The sequence below is a fragment of the Balaenoptera ricei genome, chromosome 15, assembly GCF_028023285.1.
Source record: "Balaenoptera ricei isolate mBalRic1 chromosome 15, mBalRic1.hap2, whole genome shotgun sequence".
Taxonomy (NCBI): Eukaryota; Metazoa; Chordata; class Mammalia; order Artiodactyla; family Balaenopteridae; genus Balaenoptera; species Balaenoptera ricei.
This window is the reverse complement of record NC_082653.1, coordinates 44,541,517-44,568,111: the sequence shown is the minus strand read 5'-3', so window position 1 is coordinate 44,568,111 and position 26,595 is coordinate 44,541,517. Positions and strand designations below refer to the sequence as shown.

At 42.0% G+C, this 26,595-nt stretch overlaps 1 protein-coding gene across 3 annotated transcripts in view; it reads right to left on the bottom strand.

Annotated features, from left to right (window-relative positions):
- The window catches only part of ABHD12 (abhydrolase domain containing 12, lysophospholipase), a 68,639-nt gene extending 44,856 nt beyond the window's left edge, over positions 1 to 23,783 (bottom strand). The window contains exon 1 of one of the 3 annotated variants that reach the window (XM_059897654.1): positions 23,444 to 23,783. In XM_059897654.1, the coding sequence (XP_059753637.1) occupies positions 23,444 to 23,634 (191 nt within the window). In that variant the 5' untranslated portion in view covers positions 23,635 to 23,783. The remainder of the gene's footprint in view (positions 1 to 23,443) is intronic. The other 2 variants (XM_059897656.1, XM_059897655.1) reach the window with 2 other exon arrangements.
- Between the last annotated feature and the right edge of the window lie 2,812 nt (positions 23,784 to 26,595).

Below are 26,595 nucleotides of genomic sequence, written 5' to 3'. Positions count from 1 at the left end.
GTACATACACAACACCTCCCCCCCACCAACCTCACTCATTTTTTTTTTTTTTTTTTTGTCGCACCATGTAGCATGAGGGATCTTAGTTCCCCGACAAAGGATCGAACCCATGCTCCTTGCATTGGGAGCATGGAGTCTTAACCACTGGACCACCAGGGAAGTCCCCTCACCCACTATTACATCCCCCACCAGTGATACATTTGTTACAACTGATGAACCACCACTGGCACATCATCACCCAGAGTCCATAGCTTACTTTAGGATTCACTCACAGTGTACATTCTAAGAGTATGGACAAATGTATAATGATATGTATCCACCACTGTAGTACCATGCAGAGTAGTTTCACTGCCCAATATATCCTCTATGTTCCAAGTTCATTCCTTTTGATTGCTGAGTAATATTCCATTGTAGGGATATATAATTTGTTTTTACGTTCAGTTGTTGGACATTTGGGTTGTTTCCATTACTTGCTTGTTATACATTAAACCTGCTATAAAAACATTGTTTTTCTGTTTTCTATTTTTCTGATTTGTTTGGTATTTATCATATGCTTCTTTCTGGTTACTTTGGGTTTAATTTGCTCTTTTTTCTAGTATCTTAAAACAAGCTAAAGTCATTGACTACAGACCTTTCTTCTTTTCTACTGTAAGTATTTAGTGCTATAAACTCCCCAAGGATGCTTTAGGGGCATACATGTTTATTTTCATTCAGTTCCAACTACTGTCTAATTTCCCCTTTGATTTCTTCCTTGACTGGTGGCTTATTCAAAAGTATGTTATTCAGTACTCAAATGTTTGGGGATTTTTCCAGACATCCTCTATTATTGATTTCTAATTTAAATCTTTGTGGTCAGAAAACAGACTTTGCATGACATAAATTCTCTTAAATTATTGAGACTTGTTTTATGGCCTAGAATGTGGTCTATCTGGTAAATGTTCCATGTGTACTTGAGGAGAATGTGTACCTGCTATTGTTGGGGGAACTGGCAACCAAGTTAAACTGGTGAACAATGTTGGTCAAGCGTACTATATCCTTACTGATTTTCTGCCTCCTGCTTCTATCCATTATTGAAATCTCTGATTATAATTGTGGATGTGTCTATTTTCCTTGCAGTTCTATTTCTGCTTCATGTATTCTGAACCCCTGTCAATTATGTATTTAAATGTTTAGGACTGTTATGTCCCCTTGATTATTTTATCCCTTTGTCATTATGAAATGGTCTTCTTTATCTCTAGTAATATTCTTTGCTCTGAAGTCTACTTCATCTGATATTAATATAGACACCCCAGCTACCTTCTAACTAGTATTACCATGGTATGTATATATTTTCATTCATATAATTTTAACCTTTTTGTTTTATATTTAAAATGCCTTTCTTTGGTAGGCATCACATAGTTGGATATTGTTTTTTTTTATCCAATCTGAATAATCTCTGCCTTATAATTGGGTGTTTAGACCATCTTGCTTTTTGTTTTCTATTTGTTCCATCTATCTTTGTTCCCCTTTTCCTCTTTTTCTGCCCTCCTTTGAATTAACCAAGCATTTTTTTATTATTTCTCTTTATTTCCTTTGTTGGGTTCCTATTAACTCTTGGTTTTGTTACTTTAGTGACTGCCTTAAAGTTTACAGTATCCATCTTTATCATATTGACATCCAAGTGAGATTATACCATTTCACATATAACATAAAGATCTTATAATAGTTTGCTTCCATTTCTTCTCTCCTGGCCTATATCCATTTGTTGTCATGAATTTTACTTTATAGATGCTATAAACTTCACAAAGCATTGTTACTACTTTTATGTAAGCAATTTTAATATAAAGATATTTAAATAATAAAAAATATAGCTTACATATTTTCTCGCATAATCATTTCCAGTGTTCTTCATTCATTTGTGTAGATTCAGGTTTTCATCTGGTATAATTTTTCTTCTGCCTGAAGGACATCCTTTAACGTTTCTTACAGTGTGGGTCTGCTGGTGATTAATTCTTTCAGCTTTCATATGTCTGAAAATTTCTTTGTTTTTGGAAGATGTGTTCACCTGGTAAAGAATTCTAGGTGAAGTGTGGCCAAGATGGTGGAGCAGGAAAACCCTGAGCTCACCTTTTCCCACAGGTACACCAAAATTACAACTATTTACAGAACAACTGTCTATGAGAAGAACATGAAGACTAGCAGAAAAGACTTTCCAGAATTAACGGTATGAAGAAGGAACCCCAATGAGACAGGTAGGAGAGGCAGACCCACACCCCAAGTAGGCAACACACTGACAGAAGGATAATCACAATGGCACATGTTTTCCCCAAGGAGTGAGGGGTCTGAGCCTCACATCAGGCACTCCAGTCCAGGGGTCCTGCACCGGGAAGATCAGCCCCCAGAACATCTCGCTTTGAAGGCTAGTGGGGCTTCTATACAGGAGAGCTAGAGAGCTACAGGAAACAGAGAGTGTGCTGTTAAAGGGTGCACACAAAATCTCACATGCTCCAAGTCCCAGCACAGAGACAGTAATTTGAAAGTAGCCTGGGTCACACCAACTTACTAATCTTGGAGAGCATTCTGAAGAGGCAGGAGGCAACTGGGACTCCCGTTGGGGACACAGATACTGGTGGCAGCCATTTTGGGGAGCTCATTCTACCACAAGAACAGTGGCACTGGCAAGCACCATTTTGGAGTCTTCTCTTTAGCCTATTAGGGTCAGGGGCTTATCCGCCCACTAGCAGGCTGGCAACAACCCCAGGACACCCCAGGACATGCAGCTAGATGTACCGGGACTCGGCCCCAACAACCAATGGGCCAACAGCCACCGCATGAGGCAGGACCTGGCAGTCAACCTGGCCCGGGTCCAGGCCCACCTCCCAGCATGCCCACAGTAGTAGACCCTGCCACAACAGAAGGGCCCATGCAGCCAACATAGGGGGCACCCCTAGAGCATATAGCTCTGGTGGCCAGAGGGGAGTAGACTGCTAAGCCACACAGGACATCTCCTATATAAGGCCACTTTTCCAAGATCAGGAGACGTAACCAACCTACCAAATACAGGGAAATAAACACAAAGAATTAGACAAAATGAAACAACAAAGGAATCTGTATCAAATAAAAGAACAAGACAAAACCCTAGAAGAAGAACTGAGCAAGACGGAGATAAGCAAACTACCCAACAAAGAGTTCAAGGTAATATTCATAAAGATGCTTAAAGAACTTGGGGGAAGAATGGATGAACGCAGTGAGAATTTCAACAAGTTAGAAAATATAAAGAAGAATCAAACAGAGCTGACGAACATAATAACTGAAATAAAACTATACTGGAAGGAATGAACAGTGAATGAGAACAAATCAGCAAACTGGAAGACAGAGTAGTGGAACCATCCAGCCTGAACAGAAAAAAGAATTTTTAAAAATGAGCATAGTTTAATAGGAGACATCTAGGACCACATCAAGCATACTAACATTCACATTATAGGTGTCCCAGAAGGAGAAGAGAGAAAGAGGCAGAGAATTTATTCAAACAAATAATAGCTGAAAACTTTCCTAACGTGGAAAAGGAAACAGACATCCAAGTCCAGGAAGCACTAAGTCCCAAACAAGGTGAGTCCAAAGAGATCTACACCAAGACAAATTATAATTAAAGTGGCAAAATTAAAGATAAAGAGTCTTAAAAATAGCAAGAAAAAAGCAATTAGTTATGTGCAGGGGAACTCCCTAAGACTATAAGCTGACTTTTCAGCAGAAACTTAGCAGGCCAGAAGGAAGTGGCATGATATATTCAAAGTAATGAAAGGAAAAAATCTATATAGTAAGTCCCCTACATACAAATAAGTTCCATTGCAAGAGTCCATTTGTTAAGTCCAATTTGTTCGTTAAGTCCAACAAAGTTAGCCTAGGTACCCAAACACAATTGGCTATACAGTACTGTACTGTAATAGGTTTATAATAATTTTCACACAAATAATACATAAAAAACAAACACAAAAAATAAAGAAAACACTTTAAATCTTACAGTACAGTACCTTGAAAAGTCCAGCTACATCATCACTGCTTTTACACTTGCTTCCAGATATCCTGGGCTTGAAATAAAGACACTGTACTACTGTACTCTATACACTACTGTACAGTAAAGTACACAAAAGGACAACCACTTGTAGAGGATGCATGCACGTGACAGTGTATGCCAGACACATGAACTAACTTACATGACTAGACATGTGAGCACGTTTCCATTTTTTTTTTTAAGTTTAATTTTTATTTATTTATTTACTTATGGCTGTGTTGGGTCTTCGTTTCTGTGCAAGGGCTTTCTCTAGTTGTGGCAAGTGGGGGCCACTCTTCATAACGGTGCGCGGGCCTCTCATTATCGCGGCCTCTCTTGTTGCGGAGCACAGGCTCCAGACACGCAGGCTCAGTAATTGTGGCTCACGGGCCTAGTTGCTCCGCAGCATGTGGGATCTTCCCAGACCAGGGCTCGAACCCGTGTCCCCTGCATTGGCAGGCAGATTCTCAACCACTGCGCCACCAGGGAAGCCCCACGTTTCCATTTTTGAAAGTTCGCAACTTAAAGGTTCATATATAGGGGACTTACTGTAACCAAAAATACCCTACCCAGCAGGGCTATCATTCATATTTGAAGAAGAGATAAAAAGTTCTACATATAAGCAATAACTAAAAGAATTCAGCACCACTGCATTGGCATTATGAGAAATGTTAAAGGGACTTCTCTAAGCAGGATTAAAAAAAAAAAAAAGGAAAAAACCACACAACTAGAAACATGAAAATTATGAAATGAAAAAATCTCATTGGTAAAGGCAAACGTACAGTAAATGTAGTGCATCAACCACTTATAAAGCTAGTAGGAAGGGTAAAGGACAAAAGTGGTAAAATCATCTATATCCGTGATAAGTAGTTACGGGATACACAAAACAAAAAGATGTAAAACATGATGTCAAAAAAATTAAACATGGCGGGAGAATGAAAATGCAGGGTTGTTAGACTGAATTTCAACTTAAAAGATCATCAACTTAAAATAATAACACAAGTTATTACTAACATATATTACATATGTGTGTCTGTAATTGTTATATATGAACATCATGGTAACCACAAACCAAAAACTTACAACTCTCTCTCTCATACACACAAAGAGAAAGCAACCCAAATATAACACTAAAGATATCATCAAATCACAGAAGAGCAAAAGAAGAAGGAACAAATGAGAACTATAAAAACAATCAGAAACATTTAACAAAATGGAAATAAGTAGGGACTTCCCTGGTGGCACAGTGGTTAAGAATCCGCCTGCCAATGCAGAGGACATGGGTTCCAGCCTGATCCAGGAAGATCCCACATGCTGCGGAGCAACTAAGCCCGTGCGCCACAACTACTGAGCCTGCCCTCTAGAGCCCGCGAGCCACAACTACTGAGCCTGCATGGCACGACTACTGAAGCCCACGTGCCTAGAGCCCATGCTCCGCAACAAGAGAAGCCACCACAATGAAAAGCCCGCACAACGCAACAAAGAGTAGCCCCTGCTTGCCACCACTAGAGGAAGCCTGTGTGCAGCAATGAGGACCCATCACAAGCAAAAATAAACAAATAAATTTATTTTTAAAAATGGCGATAAGTACATACCTATCAATAATTACTTTAGAAGTAAATGGACTAAATGCTCCAATCAAAAGGCACAGAACGGCTGAACAGACTAAAGAAAAAAACGTGACCCATCTATATGCTGAATACAAGAGACTCATTTCAGATCTAAAAACACAGAGACTGAAAGTGAGGTAATGGAAAACGGTATTCCATGCAAATGGAAACAAAAAGACAGCAGGGGCAGCAATACGTATATCAGACAAAATAGATTTTTGAACAGACTGTAACAACAAAGAAGGACATTAAATAATGATCAAGGGATCAATCCAATAGGAAGATATAACAAATGTAAACATATATGCGCCCAACACAGGAGCAACTAAATACATAAAGCAAATATTAACAAACATGAAGGGAAAAACTGACAGTAACACAATAATAGTAGGGGACTTTAACACCCCACTTACATCAATGGACAGATCATCCAGAGAGAAAATCAATAAGGAAACACTGGCCTTAAGTGACACATTAGACCAGATGAAATTAACAGATATATCAAGTCTCAATAAAGTTAAGATGGAAAGCATAGCAAGCATCCTTTCCAACCACAGTGGTATGAGAGTAGAAATCTACTACATGGAAAAAACTGCAAAAAACACAAACACACATGTGGAGGCTACACAATATGCTTCTCAACAAACAATGGGTCACTGAAGAAATCAAAGAGGAAATTAAAAAATACCTGAAGACAAATGAAAATGGAAATACAATGATCCAAAACCTATGGGACACAGCAAGAGCAAGAAAGAAGTTTATAGTAATACAAGCCTACCTCAGGAAACAAGAAAAATCTAAATAGACTATCTAACCTTACGTCTAAAGGAACTAGAAATAGAAGAACAAACAAAACTCAAAGTTAGTAGAAGGAAAGAAAAATAAGGTTCTGAGCAGAAATAAATGGAGACTTAAAACAACAGCAGAAAAGATCAATGAAACTAAGAGCTGGTTCTTTGAAAAGATAAACAAAATTGACAAACCTTTAGCCAGACTCATCAATAAAAAAAAGAGTGGGACCAAATCAATAAAATCAGAAATGAAAGAGAAGTTATAAATGACACCACAGCAATACAAAGGATCATAAAAGATTACTACAATTAAACACCAATAAAATGGACAACCCAGAATAAATGGATAAATTCCTAAAAACGTACAATCTCCTAAAACTGAATCAGAAAAAAACAGAAGATATGAACAGAATGATTACCAGTCATGAAACTGAATCAGCAAAATAAACAAAACAAAACAAACTCCCAACAAACAAAAGTCCAGGATCAGATGGATTTATAGATGAATTCTACCAAACATTTAAGGAAGAATTGATATCTATCTTTCTCCAACTACTGCAAGAAAGGAAGAGTTACAAGTGCTTCCAAACTCATTCTACAAGGCCAGCATCACCTTTGTACCAAAACCAGATGAGGATACCACAAAGTAAGGAAAACAGAGGCCAATATCCCTGATGAACACTGATGTAAAAATCTTCAATAAAATATTAGCAAAATGAATTCAACAATACATCAAAAAGATCATACACCATAATCAAGTGGGATTTATCCCATGGATGCAGGGTGTTTCAATATCCAGAAATCAATGTGATACACCACATAACAAATTGAAAAATAAAAATCATAAGATCATATTAATAGATGCAGAAAAAGCTTTTGACAAAATCCAATACCCATTTATGATAAAAACTTTCACCCAAGTTGGTATAGGGGGAACATACCTCAACATAACAAAGGCCATCTATGGTAAACCTATGCCAACATCATACAAAAAGGTGACAAGCGGAAAGCATTTCCCCTAAGATCAGGAACAAGACAAGGATACCCACTCATCATTTTTATTCAAGATAGTATTGGAAGTCCTAGACACAGCAATCAGACAAGAAAAATGAAGAGAATCCAAGTTGGAAAGGAAGAAGTAAAACTGTCACTGTTTGCATATGACATGACATTATATATATCCTAAAGACACCATCAAAAGACTATCAGAACTCACCAATGAATTCAGTAAAGCTGCAGGATGCAAAATAATACAAATCTGTTGCATTTCTGTACGCTAACAATGAACTATCAGAAAGAGAAATTAAGAAAACCCCATTTACAATTGCATCAAAAAGAATAAAATATCCGGGAATAAATCTAACCAAGGAGGGAAAAGATCTGTACCCAGAAAACTATAATACACTGATGAAAGAAACTAAAAAGAAACAAATGGAAAGATATACCATGTTCATGGATTGGAAGAATCCCAAGACAACCCACAGAGTCAATGCAATCCCTATCAAAATTCCAACGGAATTTTTCACGGAACTAGAACAAATAATGCCAAAAGTTGCATGGAAACACAAAAGACTCCCAAATAGCTGAAATAATTTTAAGAAAGAACAAAGCTGGAGGTATCATGCTCCATTATTTCCAACTATACTACAAAGCTATAGTAATCAAAACAGTATGACAACACTGTAAATCAACTATACTTCAATTTAAAAAAAAAAAACAGTGGGACTTCCCTGGTGGTCCAGTGGGTAAGACTCCACACTCCCAACGCAAGGTGCCTGGGTTCAATCTCTACTCAGGGAAGAAGATCCCACATGCGTGCCACAACTAAGAAACCTGCATGCTGCAACTAAAGATCTCGCATGCTGCAAGTAAACATGCTACAAGAAAGATCTCACGTGCTGCAACTAAGTGCAGCCTAAATAAACAAACAAACAAACAAACAAACAAAACCAAAAAAACAGTATGATACTGGCACAAAAACAGACACATGGATCAACAGAACAGAACAGCGAGCCCAGAAATAAACCCACACTCATATGGTCAATTAATCTATGACAAAGGAGGCAAGAATATATGATGGGAAAAAGAAAGCCTCTTCAATAAATGGTGTTGGGAAAACTGGAGAGCTACATGCAAAAGAAGCGAACTGGACTACTTTCTCACACTATATACAAAAATAAATTCAAAATGGATTAATGACTTAATTGTAAGACCTGAAACCATAAACTCCTAGAAGAAAACATAGGCAGTATGCTCTCTGACATCAGATAGATATAGATATCTAGATATATAGGTATCTCCTCAGGCAAGGGAAACAAAAGGAAAAATAAACGAATAGGACTACATCCAACTAAAAAGCTTTTGCACAGTGAAGGAAACTATCAACAAAACAAAAAGGCACCCTACTGAATGAGAGAAGATATTTGCAAACAGTGTATTTGATAAGGGGTTAATAGCCAATATGTATAAGAACTCATACAACTAAACATCAAAAAACAAACAGCCCAATTAAAAAATGGGTCAGAGGACCCAAATAGACATTTTTCCAAAGAAGATACACAGATGGCCAACAGACACATGAAAAGATGCTTAGCATCACTAATCATCAAGTAAATGCAAATGAAAACCATGAGATATCACCTCACACCTGTCAGAATGACTATCATCAAAAAAGACAACAAATAACAGATGAATGGATAATGATGTGATACACACACACACACACACAATAGACTATGATTCAGCCATTAAAAAAAAATGAAATCTGGGAACTTCCCTGGTGGTGCAGTGGTTAAGACTCTGCCTGCCAATGCAGGGGACATGGGTTTGAGCCCTGGTCCAGGAAGATCCCACATGCTGCGGAGCAACTAAGCCCGAGCACCACAACTACTGAAGCCCGTGTGCCTAGAGCCCGTGCTCCACAACGAAGAGTAGTCTCCACTTGCTGCAACTACAGAAAGCCTGCATGCAGCAACAAAGACCCAACACAGCCAAAAATAAATAAATTTATTTTTTTAAAAAATGAAATCTGTCATTTGCGACAACATGGAGGGACCTGAAGGTATTATGCTGAGATAAGTCAGACAGAGAAAGACAAATACCATCTAATTTGTCTTGTATGTGGAATCTAAAGAACAGAACAAACATAACAAAACAGAAACAGACTGATAGAGAACAAATTGGTGGCTACCAGAGGGGAGGCGTGTAGGGGGATAAGTGAAATAGGTTAGGGAGATTAAGAAGTACAAACTTCCAATAAAATAAGTAAGTCACAGGGATGAAACGTACAGCACAGGGAATATAACCAATAATACTATAACTCTGTAGGGGGACAGATGGCAGCAACTTATCATGGTGATCATTTTGTAATGTATAAAAATACTGAATCACTATGTTGTACACCTGAAACTAATATAGTAAGTCAATTATACTTCATTTATAAGGAAAGAAGGCAGGGAGGAAGGAGAAAAAAGAAAAGAGGAAAGAAAAAAGAAAAGAGAAAAGAAAGAGAGAATAAATTCTAGGTGGACAGTGGTTTTTTGGTTTTCTTTTTTTGTTTTTTCAGTGTTTTAAATATGCTGCTCCATGGCCTTCTTACTTTTTTTTTCCTCACAAGAAATCTGCTGTCACCTGCATATTTGCTTTTCTGTACATGTCTTTTTTCCGCTGGCTGCTTTTAAGATTTTTCTCTTCATCACTGGTTTTGAGTAATTTGATTATGATGTGCCTTGGTATAGTTTTTCTTCCTGTTTTTTGTGTGGGTGATTCACTGAGTTGAGTTTACAGTTTCCATCGAGCTTGGAAAGTTTCTGGCCATTATTCTTTCACCTATTTTTTCTTTCTCTCCTGCTTCTGTGGGAACTCTAATTACCCATATATTAAGCTGCCTGAAGTTGTTCCACAGTTCAGTGCTACTTCTGAAAATTTTTTGATTCTTTTTTATATGTTTCATGTTGGATAACTGAATCTTTCCTTCTGCAACATCTAATCTGCCATTAATGCCCCTCAGTGTATCTTTCACTTAACACACTTGTAGTTTGTCATCTTTAAAAACTTGATTTGGGTAATTTTCATATCTTCCATGACTCTACTTAACTTTTTGAACACATGGAATATAGTAGTAATAACTGTTTTAATGTCCTTTGCTGACTGTGACATCTGTGTCAGTTCTGGATTGGTTTTCATTGATTGCTTATTCTCATTACAGGTTACATTTTCCTGTCTCCTTGCACTGTGCTCCCCAACTGTAATTCATACATTTAGATACTAACCCCAGGTGCTAAGAATGTGACTGTATTTGGAGATAGAGTCTTTTAGAGGTTAAATTAAGTTAAAATTCGGTCATTAGTGGGGACTTCCCTGGTGGTCAAGTGGGTAAGACTCCGCGTTCCCAATGCAGGGGGCCTGGGTTCGATCCCTGGTCAGGAAACTAGATCCTACATGCATACCACAACTAAGAGTTCACATGCCGCAACTAAGAGTCCACATGCTGCAACTAAGACCCAGCGCAGTCTAAATAAATAAATGTTAAAAAGAAAAATTGGTCATTATGGTAGGCTGTAATCCAATAAGACTGGTGTCCTTATAAGAAGAAACTTGGACAGACATGCAGAGGAAAGACCATGTAAGACAGGGAGAACATGGCCATCTACAAGCCAAGGAGAGAGGCCCCAGAAGAAACCAATGCTGCCAACACACTGATCTCAGACTTCTAGCATCCAGAATTGTGAAAAAATAAATTTCTCTCGTTTCAGCCACCCAGTATGTAGTACTTTGTTATGGCTGCCCAAGCAAACTAATACATGTAGTAATATTTGATTAGATACGAGACATTGTGAATTTTACTTTGTTGGGTGCTGGTTATTTTTATATTCCTATAAATATTGAATCTTGTTTCAGGATGCAGTGAATTGGAAACAGTTTGATTCTTCTGGGTTTTGTTTTTATGATTTGTTAGGTGGGTCCAGAGCAGTACTCTGTCTAGGGCTAATTATTTCCCATTACTGAAGCATGACATTCCTGAGTGTTCTACCCAATGTTCAGTGAATTATGGTCTTGTTAGAGGGAACTGGAACTGTTTCATCTAAACCTTTAGGGAAGTTTTCTCCCCAGCCTCAGATAGTTTCCTCACACACGTGTGCTGAGCAGCACTGTGTTGAATACTCAAGGTGTAGAGATCTCCAGATTCTCCTCTGCAGATCTCCAGAGTTCTCTCTGTACCGATGTCTCTCCCTGGTCCTCTGTCTTATAAACTGTAGGCATGTTGGTGTCCCCAGACTCTCAGCACCTTATCCACAGCTCAGGAAGTCCACCAGGCTCCACATCAATTTCCTTGTCCCTGTGATACAGCGGGGAAACTCTCACACGGCAGTAAGCTGGAGTTGTTGTAGGGCTCACTTTGTCACCTCTCAGAGACTACTGTCTCTCGTTGCCAGTGGCCAGTGTTTTGAAACCTTGTTTCATGCATTTTGTCTGGATTTTGTTGTTGTTTTAGTTATTTCAGGGTAAATTCAGTCCCTGTTACTCTATCTTCAGTGGCCAGAAGTGGAAGAACTGTATTCCTATTAAAAAGTATCTATATTTAGTTTTCACCAATTCCTCCATTACTGTAACCATCAAAATCATTAAGGAAGAGTTTTTGGCTTTATTCCATTATATTAATAGATATATTCCAAAATACATCTTATATTATATATTCCATCATATATATATGTGTACATACATATATATATTCTATTCTATTATCTCATTATATTCTCTCAGAAGGTACAAAAGAATAAATCTAAAATTCACTCCCCAAGACTAATAGGTGGATTTCTACCTAGTTTATAGGTGGAAACCTTAAGAACAATCTTCAAACTCTTATTCAAACACAGTATTGGGAGTAATTTCACTGAACAGAATTAAAAGCTTTAAGGCCTTAATAAAATACACAAGTGAAATCCCATAAATGTCTTTGTTCCCAGAGAAGAAAACAGAAAGTCATGAGGATGCTGGCAGAGTTTAACAGCTGGGTGACCTACTGTGAAAAGGCCTTATTCTCCTGACAGTGACAAGGATGTTCTATCACTATAGTATAGCTTATTTTCAAGTGCTTCATACACAATTGTTTTACCTCCTGTTAAAAAACAAAATTCATCTGAGCAAACCTTAAAGATCTTATTGGCTTTATTCAACAATTCATGAATCGGGCAGCATCTCATGCAGCAAACAGGAACTCCAAGGAGCTGTACAAAATGAAAGACTTTCACAGGGAGAAGAGAGCGGGAACAAGTAAGTTTTATAAGACAAAAGGAGCGGGTTATTTATTCCATGGCCACTTTCCTTTAGGAGACGACAGGGGTCTATCAGGCAGATGACCACATTAGTGCTAACCAGGCAATTCCTGATTGACTGGTTTAAGAACCCATTTCTAGGAGAGCTGAGTCTGTAATGAAGTTAAGTCCCCGTTCGGTGACATGGGGCTTATTTAGCATAAGCAACTCCATTTTGGGTTTGTTATCTTCTTCTTAAAGCTATCTTGCTTTATTTATTTATTTATTTAATTTGTTTTTGGCTGCGTTGGGTCTTCGTTGCTGCACATGGCCTTTCTCTAGTTGCGGCAAGCGGGGGCTACTCTTCGTTGCAGTGCACAGGCTTCTCATTGCGGTGGCTTCTCTTGTTGTGGAGCATGGGCTCTAGGCGCACAGGCTCAGTAATTGTGGCATGCGGGCTCAGTAGTTGTGGCTTGTGAGCTCTAGAGCGCAGGCTCAGTAGTTGTGGCTCACGGGCTTAGTTGCTCCGCGGCACGTGGGATCTTCCCAGACCAGGGCTCAAACCCGTGTCTCTTGCATTGGCAGGCGGACTGTTAACCACTGCGCCACCAGGGAAGCCCTGTTTTTCTTTATAGCACTTTACCACCTCTTGAAATTTACTGTGTATTTACATGTACCTTTTTTGCTTTCTTTCTCCTTCACGAGGAGAATGTGAGCTCCACAAGGGTTGGGACCTGTCTGACTCTGTGTAACGTTTTATCCACAGCCTCCAGCACACAGTACGTCTTCAACAAGTATTTGTTAGATGAATAAAAGAATAAACATGCAAGCAATCTTCTCAATATATGTCACACTGTTAACAGTAATTATCCAGGGGATAATTCCACTTTCTCTGTTTTAAATTTGTATTAAGAAATCTTTTTTTACTTTTGTAATCAGGAAAAAAACAAAATGAGAAAGGAACAGAGGGAAAGAGACAGGATCTCTCAAGGGCTGCCTTTCACCATGGCAGTTGCCATCCCTTGTTGTGGCCTCATACCTGGAGATCCCTGCCTTGGTCGCTGCAGAATCTCCCTTGTGCTTTCTCTTGAGGCCCTGGGGCTGTACTGGCAGGCTCCCAGCTGGCCTCCACTGGTGTTAACAGTCCCTTCCTTCTGGAACCCAAAACCAAGTATCCGATGTCCTAGAATGGCAGTCTTATTTTCCTTCCCGTAGGTTCTGCCATGACATGCCTTGTCAAGGTGTGCCGTGTCCCTAAACTGCAAACATTTCTTTTATCTACAGAAAGCTTGGTATGCCAGGGATGCATTGACAGGATGAGTTATATCCTGTCATTGAAGTGGGAGCCTAAAAGATGAGATACTGTGAAGATAAATCAGCACAAAAAATGTCAGAGCAACAAAGGATGAATATGAGATCAGACTAATCATCTCCAGCCATCCTTGCATTTTGTCTCTTCTATAGACATCATAAAAATGTTTGAAGAAACTAACACACCATCGTAAAGCAATTATACTCCAATAAAAACGTTAAAAAAAATGTTTGAGTATTAGAGCAGATGGCTGCCACACATAAAAACTTATAGACAACACACTCCCTGAGTATAGATACTGCCATCTTTCAGCTTTCCCAGTGCCTAGCTAGACATCAAACAAACAATAGAAGCAAGTTAACTGTTTGTTGAATACAATAACCTATAAGCACCCAACACTGACACGGCCACTTTCAGGTAGGAACCACATGATGTTCCAGGCCTAGGAATGGCACAAGTCAAACATGAAACGGTAAAGAGTCTGTGTTGTACACATTATTAGGAGAAAGAAACAGTTGAAAGTTAAAAGGCATATATCTCTTTCAGGACCCTGAACTACGGCATCCAAACGACCTGCTTCAACACTGAACATTCTTCCCTTCCCATTACGAATAGTTCAGTCAATATATCGAAACCTTGGGACTTCCCTGGTGGCACAGTGGTAAAGAATCCGCCTGCCAATGCAGGGGACACGGGTTTGAGCCCTGGTCCTGGAAGATCCCACATGCTGCGGAGCAACTAAGCCCGTGCGCCACAACTACTGAGCCCGCGTGCCACAACTACTGAAGCCTGCGCACCTAGAGCCCGTGCTCTGCAAGAAGAGAAGCCACCATAATGAGAAGCCCACGCACTGCAATGAAGAGTAGCCCCTGCTCGCCGCAACTAGAGAAAGCCCGAGCGCAGCAACAAAGACCCAACACAGCCAAAAATAAATAAATAAATTTATTAAAAAATATATATGTATATATATCTCTAAACCTTATGTGGAAATCTGAAAGTGTGATAAGAACTGAAAATAATTTCAACTTTCTTTTCTTTACCCTAAAGCTCAGGACAACTTTCAAGCTTCAAGGACAAACCCTAAATTGCAGCATTCCTGAGATGTGCTTGTATTCCTTCATTGACACTCCTTCTCTGCCTTCATCTTTGCAAAATGAAATTCCTTCTGAAACTCCTCACACTGACACTCATCTACTCCCTCCTCTTTTTACCTTCTCAGGGCATTTCCATACCTGGTAAACAGATGGCACATGATTAAGACAATTAAAGCCCATAAGTATCACCTCAAGACAAATTCTATTTAGAAACTTCTATTTGTGTATTAGCAAAACCTGAGAGGTAAGAATTCTGCCTACGTCCCACATACTCACTCTGTGTTGCCCTCCGTTTATGTTGATCTTCTCCCCACCTCCACCTCAAACCCAGCTTAACACCCCCGTCACTGGGCCGTGTGCAGGGCCCTCCGGGGGGCAGCTGCCCTCAGGCCCCCCAGGACCAGGCAGTACTCAGCTGTGCAGAACGCACATGGCTTCTCAGACACACAGCAAGTCACAGCTGAAACGACTTCCCATGAGAACCACTTCTGTCATCCATTTTTGCAACACCACATGTCAAAAAGAAGAGTCTCTGTCAAGGAGCTTGACTGTCCGTGTTAATGAGACTTTAGCAAATAATGGTAGGAAACATTTGATTAGGTTAAGGATAGAGAGGTAAGACTGGGTCCAGGTTGAGAACTGAAAGGGAAACACCTGCAGTACCTCCTCTCCCCTCGGCACAGGGCTTTGCTCTTATTTCACAGAGAAAACAGAAGCACCCAGAAGAGAACCTCCAGTGCTCCCCCTACACATCTAACCTCCTCCCTGCAACTTCACAGTGCCCTTGGCCTACCTCCCTGTCTGAGGACCGCTGACTTGGCCTTGGGGTACTGGGTCCCAAAGACACCACGCCACCAGTGCTCGGCATCACCAGTCTTTCCCCTCCTGGACTATCCCCAGGAGCAAACCAAGGCACTCTACAGCACCGGTCAGAAAATTCCTCCTACTCCAGTTACCCACCCCCTCACTTCTGTTGCCTTTTATGGCAAAACTCCTTGGAAAAGCTATCTGCATTTCTTCTCCCTACTTCTCCCTTGAGCCACTCCATCAGGATCTTGCCTCCACCACTCAAATTAACCACACTAACAACCACTGATCTCTATGTCTCCAAATCCAATGGCAGATCACACTCTCCTCTGCAACAGGCTTTCTTCCAGTAGCTCCCTTGACCCCTTCGTCCCAGCTCTCCTCTCAGCTGCCTCCCTCCAGGTCTCCTTGGTTTGAGGCTCCTCTTCTCCAGCCCCTACCTGTCCAGGGCCCAGGGTCCAGCCCTGGGATCCTGTCGTGACTCTGAACACTATCTGCAGGCTAACGTCAGATGTTGGCCCCAGCTCTCCCCTGAACTCCAACTCCTCCTTCCTATTCCACTTGCATGTTTCATAGGCACCTCCATATGCCCCAAACCAAACTCATTTCCCACAACTGCCCCATCTCAGCACATGGCAGCTCCACTCTTCCATTGCTCAGAAGAGAACTGGTGAATCCTGTGACTGTCCTCGCTCTTTCTTACTAATCCATCAGCAAATCCTGTTGACACCTCCTTGGAAACAGATCCAGAATGCAACGTTTCTCACCTCCACAGCTACCCCAGGCCCAAGTCCCCATCATCTGTTGCCCGGATGACTTCTAGCGGGTCCCCCTGCTCCTGCTGCCCTTCCAGTCTGTCTTCATCCCAGCAATCAGAGTGACATGTCAATGACATACATCATACCCAGGCACTCCTCCACTCTAAAGCAGCCCGTGGCTTCCATTCAAATGTCCCCTTACGAGAAAGGCCTCCTGTATACACGCCTCAGCTGCTCCTTACTGGCCCTACTTTCCTCCTCAAGCCCTGAGCACCTGACACAGCACATACTTGTTCGCTTGTCACCTGCCTCTGCCACCAGAAGGTAAAGTCCACAAGACATGACCCACGTCCACTGCTGCAGCGTCAGCACTAAGAAGAGTTACTGTACATACATCAAACTTTGCTAAATGAACAAGTGAAAAAAAAGTGTTGAATAACCAAAACGTATTGCTTAAAACGTTCTATTACCAACAGATGTGTTAACTGATCATGATGACAACTACATGCATGACAATTGGCTGAGAAGACATACTTAATTGTTTGGGGGCAGGGACTGGGACTTCCCTGGTGGTCCAGTGGGTAAGACTCCGTGCTCCCAAAGCAGGGGGCCCAGGTTCCATCCCTGGTGGGGGAACTAGATCCCACATGCATGCCACAAATAAGAGTTCGCATGCCACAACTAAGAAGCCCGCATGCCACAACTAAAGGTCCTGTGTGCCACAATGAAGATCCAGCACAGCCAAAATAAATAAATAATAAATTAATTAATTAACTAAAAAAAAAGTTTGGGGGCAGAAAGGGAGGGAGGGGTACATGCTTCTTGACCTAAGTTAACAGAGCTTTCTCAATACTCCAACAAATAACACTAGCAATAATATTGGGGATGACCAAGATGCCACTGATTGAGTGCTCACTGTGTGCCCGGCTCTTTCATATACTGGACCCTCACCCCAATCCTATAAGGAAGATATTTTTATCCCCACATTACAGAGGAAGAAACAAACTCATAGTTAAGCAACTCATCCCAAGCCACAAACCTGAAAACACTCGAGACTCAGTTATCCATGCAAGCTTTCCCCTAAAATATCAAACAATACTAAGACGGGCACCAAGCCTAAACAACGGGTCTTTCTACCAACTGGACACCTCAGGCTGGGTTTCCTGGCATCACACTTCCCTGTGTCAGCAGCCCGTGCCCTCATTGACACTCCAGACCCTGGCCCTCAGTTCAGGAAAAGACAAATGACCTACCCACTCTCCACGTGGACACCCAAGTTCTGTGGCATCACGTCCGGGTGAAAAGCATTGACTTAATCTGTCAGTTTTCAAGATCATATTGCAGTTAAAATTTTCCTGTAGACTGCATTTTGGAAGAAAAGTGCTCTAGTGGGAGGAGGAGGAGGATCATGAGTCTGGAAACGCATCCTGTCTCCACTGCTGTCAGCAGAACCCTGAGAAGATGACCCATCTTCTAAGCCTCTTTCCAAGGTTACCTCTGTGATAAGTATCTTCTGGAGATTTTAATCTCCTGCATTTGAGCAGTGTATGCTCAACATTACTGTAGAAGACAGACACTCCCTTGAGAAGGGAGAGTATATGCTGGCTGAAAGGAACTGGGAAACAAGCAGAGATACAGGACACAAATCTCACCAACGAGGTGCGAAGTCCCAGGGTCCCAGGGTCCCAGGGTCCCTGGTCCAGGGCTGGACTGTGTCCCTGATAAGATAAACCACAACTGGGAAGAGAGGGACCCAGTTGGGGGCCCCATTTGAGGCACCATAACAAAGCCTGCCCCCCTGCTTGTCATGGTCCAGGCACAGACTCTGCTCTGGGGAGTGGGAGGAGAAGGGGGATGGAGAAAACCAGACTTTAAGGACAAAACCTAGCTCCGAGACAGACATTCACCTTGGTCACCTGCCTTTCTGGGTTATGGTGAAGCCATTAGCAGCCCTGCATGCAGTTCCTTCTTTTGCATGAAGAAGGAACCAAGGGTGATGCCTGAGTTCTTCTGTATTTACAAACAAAGGTCATCTGCTGTGAAATCTCCCAGGCCGTCCACTGATCTTGGTTATCTGGTAGATCTGGCCTGTGAGTTGACAGTCAAAGGACAGTCTAGTTGACTGAAACAGAGACCTATACATCTCATTACTGCCTCCTTAGGGCCAATTTAGACAACTTATGCCTTTACTGCATATTGCCAAGAACTCCAAGATTACAGAAAAGAAAGTGAAAGGCCCACAGAATCCCTCATTTGCCTCCTTGTACCAGACATACGCAAAGCAAAAATAGTATCCAGTCCCTCCTCTTATGGAGTACACAGTTGATATGTAAGTCAGATAAACATTTACCTTCAAAAATAACCCTTTAGTCCAACAATTAAAACAAACCAAAAGGGAACTATACTCAGTATGTTGTAATAGCCTATAAGGGAAAAGAATCTGAAAAAGAACATATATATATATCTGAATCACTTTGCTGTACACCTGAAACACAACATTGTAAATCAACTATACTTCAATTAAAACACACTCACACACAGACTTCCCTGGTGGTCCAGTGGTTAAGAATCGGCCTGCCAATGCAGGGGACACGGGTTCGAGCCCTGGTCAGGGAACTAAGATCCCACATGCCCTGGGGCAATTAAGCCCGCACGCCACAACTACTGAGCCCACAAGCCGCAACCAGAGAGAAGCCCACATGCCCCAACTAAGACCCAAGGCAGCCAAATAAATAAATAAATAAAATTAAAAACACACACACAAACTGGTTTTGGTTTTGTTTTACCTCCAAGGTTGTTGTTTTCATCTGAATTAGTTGCCAGCAACATTTAAAAAGTTAGAGATCACAGATGCAGGCTTACACCCAGCTACTCTTCAGGAAAGACTGGAAGATCTGGCTGCCCTGGAGCCACCTTCCTGCTGGGGAGCAACAGGAGAGAATGCAGTAGCTGCTGCCCCCTTCAGATAGAACACGTTTTCTCCATCCTGGCCTCCCAGAATAATAAACAAAAAAAGGTTTTCTTTGGGAAAAAATATTTTTTTATTTAGGAAAAAATCCACTTTAGTGTGTGTGTGTGTGTGTGTACGTGTGTGCGTACTAGAGCAAGAAAAAAGGGGAAAAAAGTATAAGCATATGAAATAGGAAACAAGACTAGGGAACAGCCCCAGGTACAGAGGAAAAAGCTAGATATAAAAGATGATTTACTATAAACATATAAATCACCAAAACTGAACCCAGAAAGAGAGAGCAAATCTAAGAAACTATAATAGTTATCAAAGTGCTATAGTCTAAAAAAAAAGCACCATGCTTAGGTAGTTTTACAGGTGCATTCTATCAACATTTAAAGACAGAGATCATTTCAAAAGTATTTAAACTGGCTAAAGAAGAGAAAAAGAAAACTTTTTAATAAAGCTATAGAAAACACTAACACAACTTGGTAAAGACGGCATTGAAAAACAAAATTACAGACTAGTCTCACAAATAATGGTGTAAAATATTAATAAATAGAATAGGGACCCTGGGACCCTGGGACTTTGCACCTCGTTGGTGAGATTTGTGTCCTGTATCTCTACATAATTAGAGTTATCATTGATGATTCAATAATGATGATTCAATAAGATAAAATGATGATTCAATATTATAAAATCTATTACTACAACTCAGCATATTAACAGGTCAAGAGAAAATTTATATGATCATTTCACAGATGCTAAAACAGCATTTAATAAAATTCAACAACCATTTTTGATTTAAAAAAAGACAAAACAGCAACACACCCCTTACTAAAATAACTAACGTGGCACAAACACTAAAAGAATTCTCTTTAAAGTAAGGAACAGGACAAAGATACCCAGTATCATCCCTATTATTCAATCTTGTTCTGGAAATACAATGTAACCAAAAAGGAGAAAGAAACAAAAGACATAAGAAAGTAGAAAATGAGACAAAATTCTTATTATTTGTAGCTGACATGATAGTATACCTGGAAAATTCGAGAACCAACTGCAAAAACTACTTGAAACTAAGACTATGTAAGTTGCTAGTTACAGAAGTAATACAACCAGTTACAATATGTAATATAAGAAAATATTCTATTTTCAATAACAACAGAAAGATAAAATAACTAGGAATAAACTTAAGAAATGTACAGGATTTTAAAACTAACTTAAAAAGACATTCCTGAGACAGGGAAATGTATATGTAGACTGGATATTAGATAATATTAAATTAATTACAGATTATAAATTGTTAATTTTGATACAATATGATCATAGCTTTGGGGTTAGATATATTTCAAAAAGTCCTTATTTGTTCATGATATACTGCGAAATATTTATGGATGAAATCATTTGCTTTAAAATAGCCTAGTCCCCCACCATACTAAAAACAGAGGGGAGGAGGAAGAGATGATTCAAGATTGGCAAAACATGGAAAACTATTGACTATTCATTATATTATATTATACTGTCTCCTCTACTTTTGTATATTTGAACACGTGCACAATAGAAGGTTAAAAGAAATGTGCAGGAGGACCCAAACAAAGGCGGGTCATTAAAGACATAAATAATCCCAAAGACGTATAATGAGCTTAGAAAAACACACAAAAATTGCCACCTAACCATTAAGAAATGCAAATTAAAGTTACAAATCAGATATCATTTTCATCAATCAAGTAGAAAAAGATCAAAATATCTGGTAATGTTCAATATTCGGGAGGGAGGCAACTGACACTACTGGAGGGGGTACAAATCAGTACAACTTCTTGGGAGGGCGCTTTGGCCCTCGCTTTCAAAGTCATAAACACACACCTCTTGGCTCAGCAATTCCAATTCTAGGAATCTATTCTAGATATTCATTCAACAAGTATTTTCTCCCACCTACTATGTGCCAGGCCCTGGAGACAGACGCTGAGAGAAAAACTGTCCCTGCTCTCAGAGGGCTTCCATTCTCATAAAGGAGACTACCCACAAAGCAAGCCAAGTGTGCAGGCAATCACACCGTCAGCTAAGGCAGCGGTCCCCAACCTTTCTGGCACCAGGGACCAGTTTCATGGAAGACAATTTTTCCACGGAAGGGAAGGAGATGGTTTCAGGCAGTAATGTGAGTGATGGGGGGGATGGTTCAGGCGGTAACGCGAGCAATGGGGAGTGACGGGGAGCGGGAGCGGAAGATGAAGATTTGCCTGCTCGCCCGCTGCTCTGCTCACCTGCTGTGTGGCCTGGGGGCGGGGTGGGGGGGTGGTTTGGGGACCCCTGAGCTAAGGGATAAGTGCGATGAAGAAACAAGTAAACAGAATAGGGGGGTTGGGGGCGGCAGGAAGGCTATTTTGGATGTGCTGGTCTGGGAAGGCCTCTCTGAAGAGGTGACAGTAAAGCAGAGACCTGGTTGAAGGCGAAAACACTGCAGGAGAATGTCCAGGAGAGCATTTCAGGCAATAGGGAAGGAAGCCATGGGCTAACACACAAATTTGGCCTTCCCGCCCTCTGCTTTTCTTTTTATTCCTGTAACAGCCTTTTGTTTATCCAAAGGATATGGCACCACTTGAATGTCTCTCTTTGTCCTCAACTCAAAAATAAAAATAATCAGATCCTTTTAATACAGTACATCTTTCAAGGAAGGTGCCAGGCCAGCACTGTTTCCCCAAACATTGTGCATCACAACTTGATTTCTTCAGAGGAAGAGTTCCCAACCTAAGTGTTATGTCAACCTTGTTACTAAAAGTGCATTAAAGCCAATTGTGAGTTTTTAATGCAAATAAACCTTTCCACAGAACAGATTAGTTTCACAAAAGATACTAACCAGTTGCTAGATAATTTTACACAAAAACAAAAATACTGTCAGTGCCTGAACTTCTGGCAAGACTGGGAACCACTGACTTAGAGAAGTATATAGTTTAATTTCATAATCTTTCAGGCAATGCAGTTGATGTTTTTAGGGGCTATTTGGGTAAGTATTTTACACGGAAGTGGCCAGTGTCAATTAAGGGCATTCCAGTTGACCCCAAAATAAGTGACTCTGCTACAACACCTGAGAATATTACATACTAACTTCTTCAAACACCATGAAACATCAAGACTTCAAAACTGCCATGAGTGATATGTTCTACAAACAGCCAGCCTACGGGGAGAGACTTGCCCGCGTGAAATATGCCCCTATCCCAACTGTGAGATTAATTTAACATAAACGCATTCATCTCCCCAAAGAGAGACCGAAAATAACCAGGTGACTTCCGGACGGGACGGAGATTCCCAAGGAGACGACTCCTGTGGACACATTCCACGTACCACCAGCCAGCTGCTCGCGAACGCCGGGCTTCCCCCCCACGCCCTCGACAGCCGAGGATGCGGTGCACCCCGTGTCCCTGCACACGGCCGACCCCTCAACCTTCCCCGAGGACGCGGTGCACCCCCTGCCCCTGGACACGGCCGACCCCTCAACCGTCCCCGAGGGCCCGGCAGCTTCGAGCAGAGGGCGCCGCGGAGACTCAGGCACCGGGGAGCTGCCCACCCGGCGAGAGGGACGATGGGTCGGAGTCGGACGCAGAGAAGGTCGGAGCGGAGTCCGCGCTCCCAGGCGTCCAGGAGCTCGCCACCCTCGTCGAGAGGCGCTCACCGGCCGGTCGCTGGAGGGGCCCCCAGGCCCGCCCGGGAAGGAAGGGGGCGCGGGGGCCAGAGGGGGACCACGGGGGAGGCACCCGGGGACGCCCGGAGAGGGTCGGGGGGCACGCGGGGTGGAGGGCAAGTAGCTCCGGAGGGTTGTGGGTCCCGGCCGCCTCCGCCGCTCACCTGCCCAGCGCCCGCTTCATGCCCGCGTCGGCGGCGCAGCGCGGCTCGGCCGGCCCGGGGCCCGTCAGGCACAGGTTCTGCTTCAGGCGGCAGTCGGCGTCCAGCGCCGCGGCGGCCGAGCCGGCGGAGGACGAGCCCGAGGCGGCGTGGCACTCATGCTCCAGGGCGACGGGCTCGGTCCGCTTCCTCATCCCGTGGCCAGCACCGCCGGCCTCACCCTCGCCCCGGCCCTCGCCGCCGGCCGCCGCTCAGGGGAGCAGCCGCTCAGGTGAGCCGCCACCGCCTCGAGCCCGCCGCCCTGACGTCCTTGTCGGCCGGGGTCGGGGCGGGGCCGGTGGCCTACCGGCGCTGATTGGCCGGCTCTGAGTGGCTGTAGGCGGGTACGCCGGCCGGGGCCCCCTACCCGGCGCCCGGCGCGCCCAACATCCCCAGCGGCGATCGCAGCCATCTTGGACACGGGCAAACGAAGCCGCAAGGTGCGTCACCGTTCGGGCGTGGCTGACTGGCAGAGTAGCGCCGGGCAGGGGTCGGGCTAGGTCAGACCCGAGGCCGCCTGGTGCCCACTGCAGCGGCCCGAAGGGTGCTCCGCTCATATCCCCGGCTCTCTGACTCCTCCCAACAGTGGAAACACCCGAAAGGGTTTTATAAGAATTTACACAACAAAAAGAAAAAGGTGACATGACAATTCTGTCCTAATAATGATTTATAACTATTTTCCCACAAGGACTTTTCTTTAAAAACTATGTGATCTGGTAGTTTTGTTTATTAATTTGAAACAGAAATGTATAGATATTTCTTTTTATTTTTTGGGGGGTCGAACGTTTGAAAACTGAGCTGCTTAAAAATTTTACTTTTTTAAAAAAACAGTATTAGATTTTAGATTTTTATAAAGCAGAACTAGCTGATGGGGGAAGAATCCATTTCACAAATTCCCACTTGTGAAACACAAATTAAGTACTAATTCAACCCATCCTAAAAACAGAAAAGAAAGAGCAGTTTCACCTATTCAGTTTTATAGCTTTGGCTTTCTTTAGTATGGCATTATTTTTTTTTTTTTTTACAAATGATCTACAACCAAGAGATTCGCTTATTTATTCCAAAGTAACTCGTAATTTCAACATTTGTGCCAGTGAAAACTATTGGCAACTGATAATTTAAGATCAATTAGAAACGTCTTTAGAAATTCAATAGCTCCTTATATTAGCTTAGTAATGATACTTAGAAATTGCAAAAGAATTTCACTGACCATATTACTAAATATCACAACCAGCATTCATATTTGTCCAAATATACTTTTGGTGAATTCTTTAAAGTAATGTAGAAGCACATACTGGAGACTGGGAATCCAGAAAATAAAGTGTAAAACATTTTTTTACTCTATCACTCACTAAATCCTTTCCAATCAATAGGAAAACAAAAAAGCTAGGAAGTGAGGGCTGGAAAGAAGAGACTAAGGTACTGAGTCTTTCTTGCTGGTATTAGGCCTTGCTCATCCAGTCCTCAACTCTTGGTCCACACTCACTCTATAAGTATAAGTAATCTTATCCAGGCCACCCTACAATGGGGACACCTACATTTGTATCTCCAGTCCACACCTCTTCCTTGAACTCCAGGCTCCTCTATCCAGTGGTCTACTCATCCACTCTGACATCCTATAGGCACCTAAAATCATGTTCAAAGCTGAGCTCTCAGCTCTTCTCCCACCCCAGTTCCATTCATAACCTTCCCCACCTCCAGAATGCTAAGTCCATCCTTAGAGTTCCTCAGGCCAAAACCTTGGAGTCATCCTTGATTCCTCCCTTCTCAGGACACAGCAGGTCTATCACCAAGCCTGGTCAGCTCTCCTTTCAAAATCTATCCAGGATCAACCACTTCTCACCACCTCCACCATGGGCCAAAGTGCCATAATCCCTCACTTGGATTCTTTTAATAGCCTAAATGGTCTCCTGCCTCACTTCTGTATACTTAATTCAGTGGCCACAAAGGTCTTTTTAAAAAAAACCCTAGATCCAGTTCTGTCACTTATTTGCTCAAAACACTTCAATGGCTCCCCACCTCGTGGAAAATAAAACTGAAAGCTTATGAAATGGGCCAACGGGCCCTACTTGACTTGGTCTCAGCCTCCAGCCCTCACTCTGTTCTCAGCCACCAGCCTCTCTCTAGCTCACCTGGCTCCAGCATCACTGCCTCCTTGCTGAGGCAGGGGCCCCAGGGTGTGGGTGGCATGTACATGAGTCATCATATCCACATGGCTAACTCCCTTCCACTTTAGGTCTGTGCCTTCTCTGAACACTAACTCGAAACCTTCTGGCCCTCTCACTGTCACAGTTCACCTTCCCTGACTTATACTCTTTTTTTAAAAAAAATTTTTATTGGAGTATAGTTGCTTTACACTGTTGTATTAGTTTCTGCTCTACAGCAAGATGAATCAGTTAGATGTATACATATATCCACTCTTTTTTTGATTTCCTTCCCATTTAGGTCACCACAGATCACTGAGCAGAGTTCCCCACATGCCCTGACTTATACTCTTCTTAGCACTTTTCACCAATATATTTGTCATCAGTATATCTGTATCTGCGTATTGCTGTTTCCCACACTAGAACTTAGACTCTGACAGCAGGGATTTTCCTGCTTTATCTTCAGAGTCTAGAACAATGCTGAATAGGCACTTCATAAATATTTGCTGAAGGAATAATGAATCATCACAACCCCCCAGAAGTGGGTACTACTGCCCCCACTGTATAGGTAAGGAAGTGAGTCTCAGGCCTGAGGTCTGAAATTGAAAAGGTTTATGGCAAAGGAAGGTTGTGGATACTGGTGTTCTTTGGATTACACTACAGAACTGTGTATTTAATAAAAACACTTAGCTAAATTATCTGTTACTGTAGAGCTGGGAAGGAAAGGTCACTCAACGTGAGGATAAGATTCATAGGCTTTGTAGGCCATTCCCAGGCTCATTTCTCAGACCACACATCTACTGTATCTATACTTGCAAAAGAGGAACAAAGTTTCTAGGGTTAGATAGAATGAATCCAAGTAACGTTTGTTTTATTTATTTATTGGCCGCTTGGCATGTGGGATCTTAGTTCCAGACTAGAGATCGAACCAGCGCCCCCTGCAGTGGAAGCGTGGATCCTTAACCACTGGAC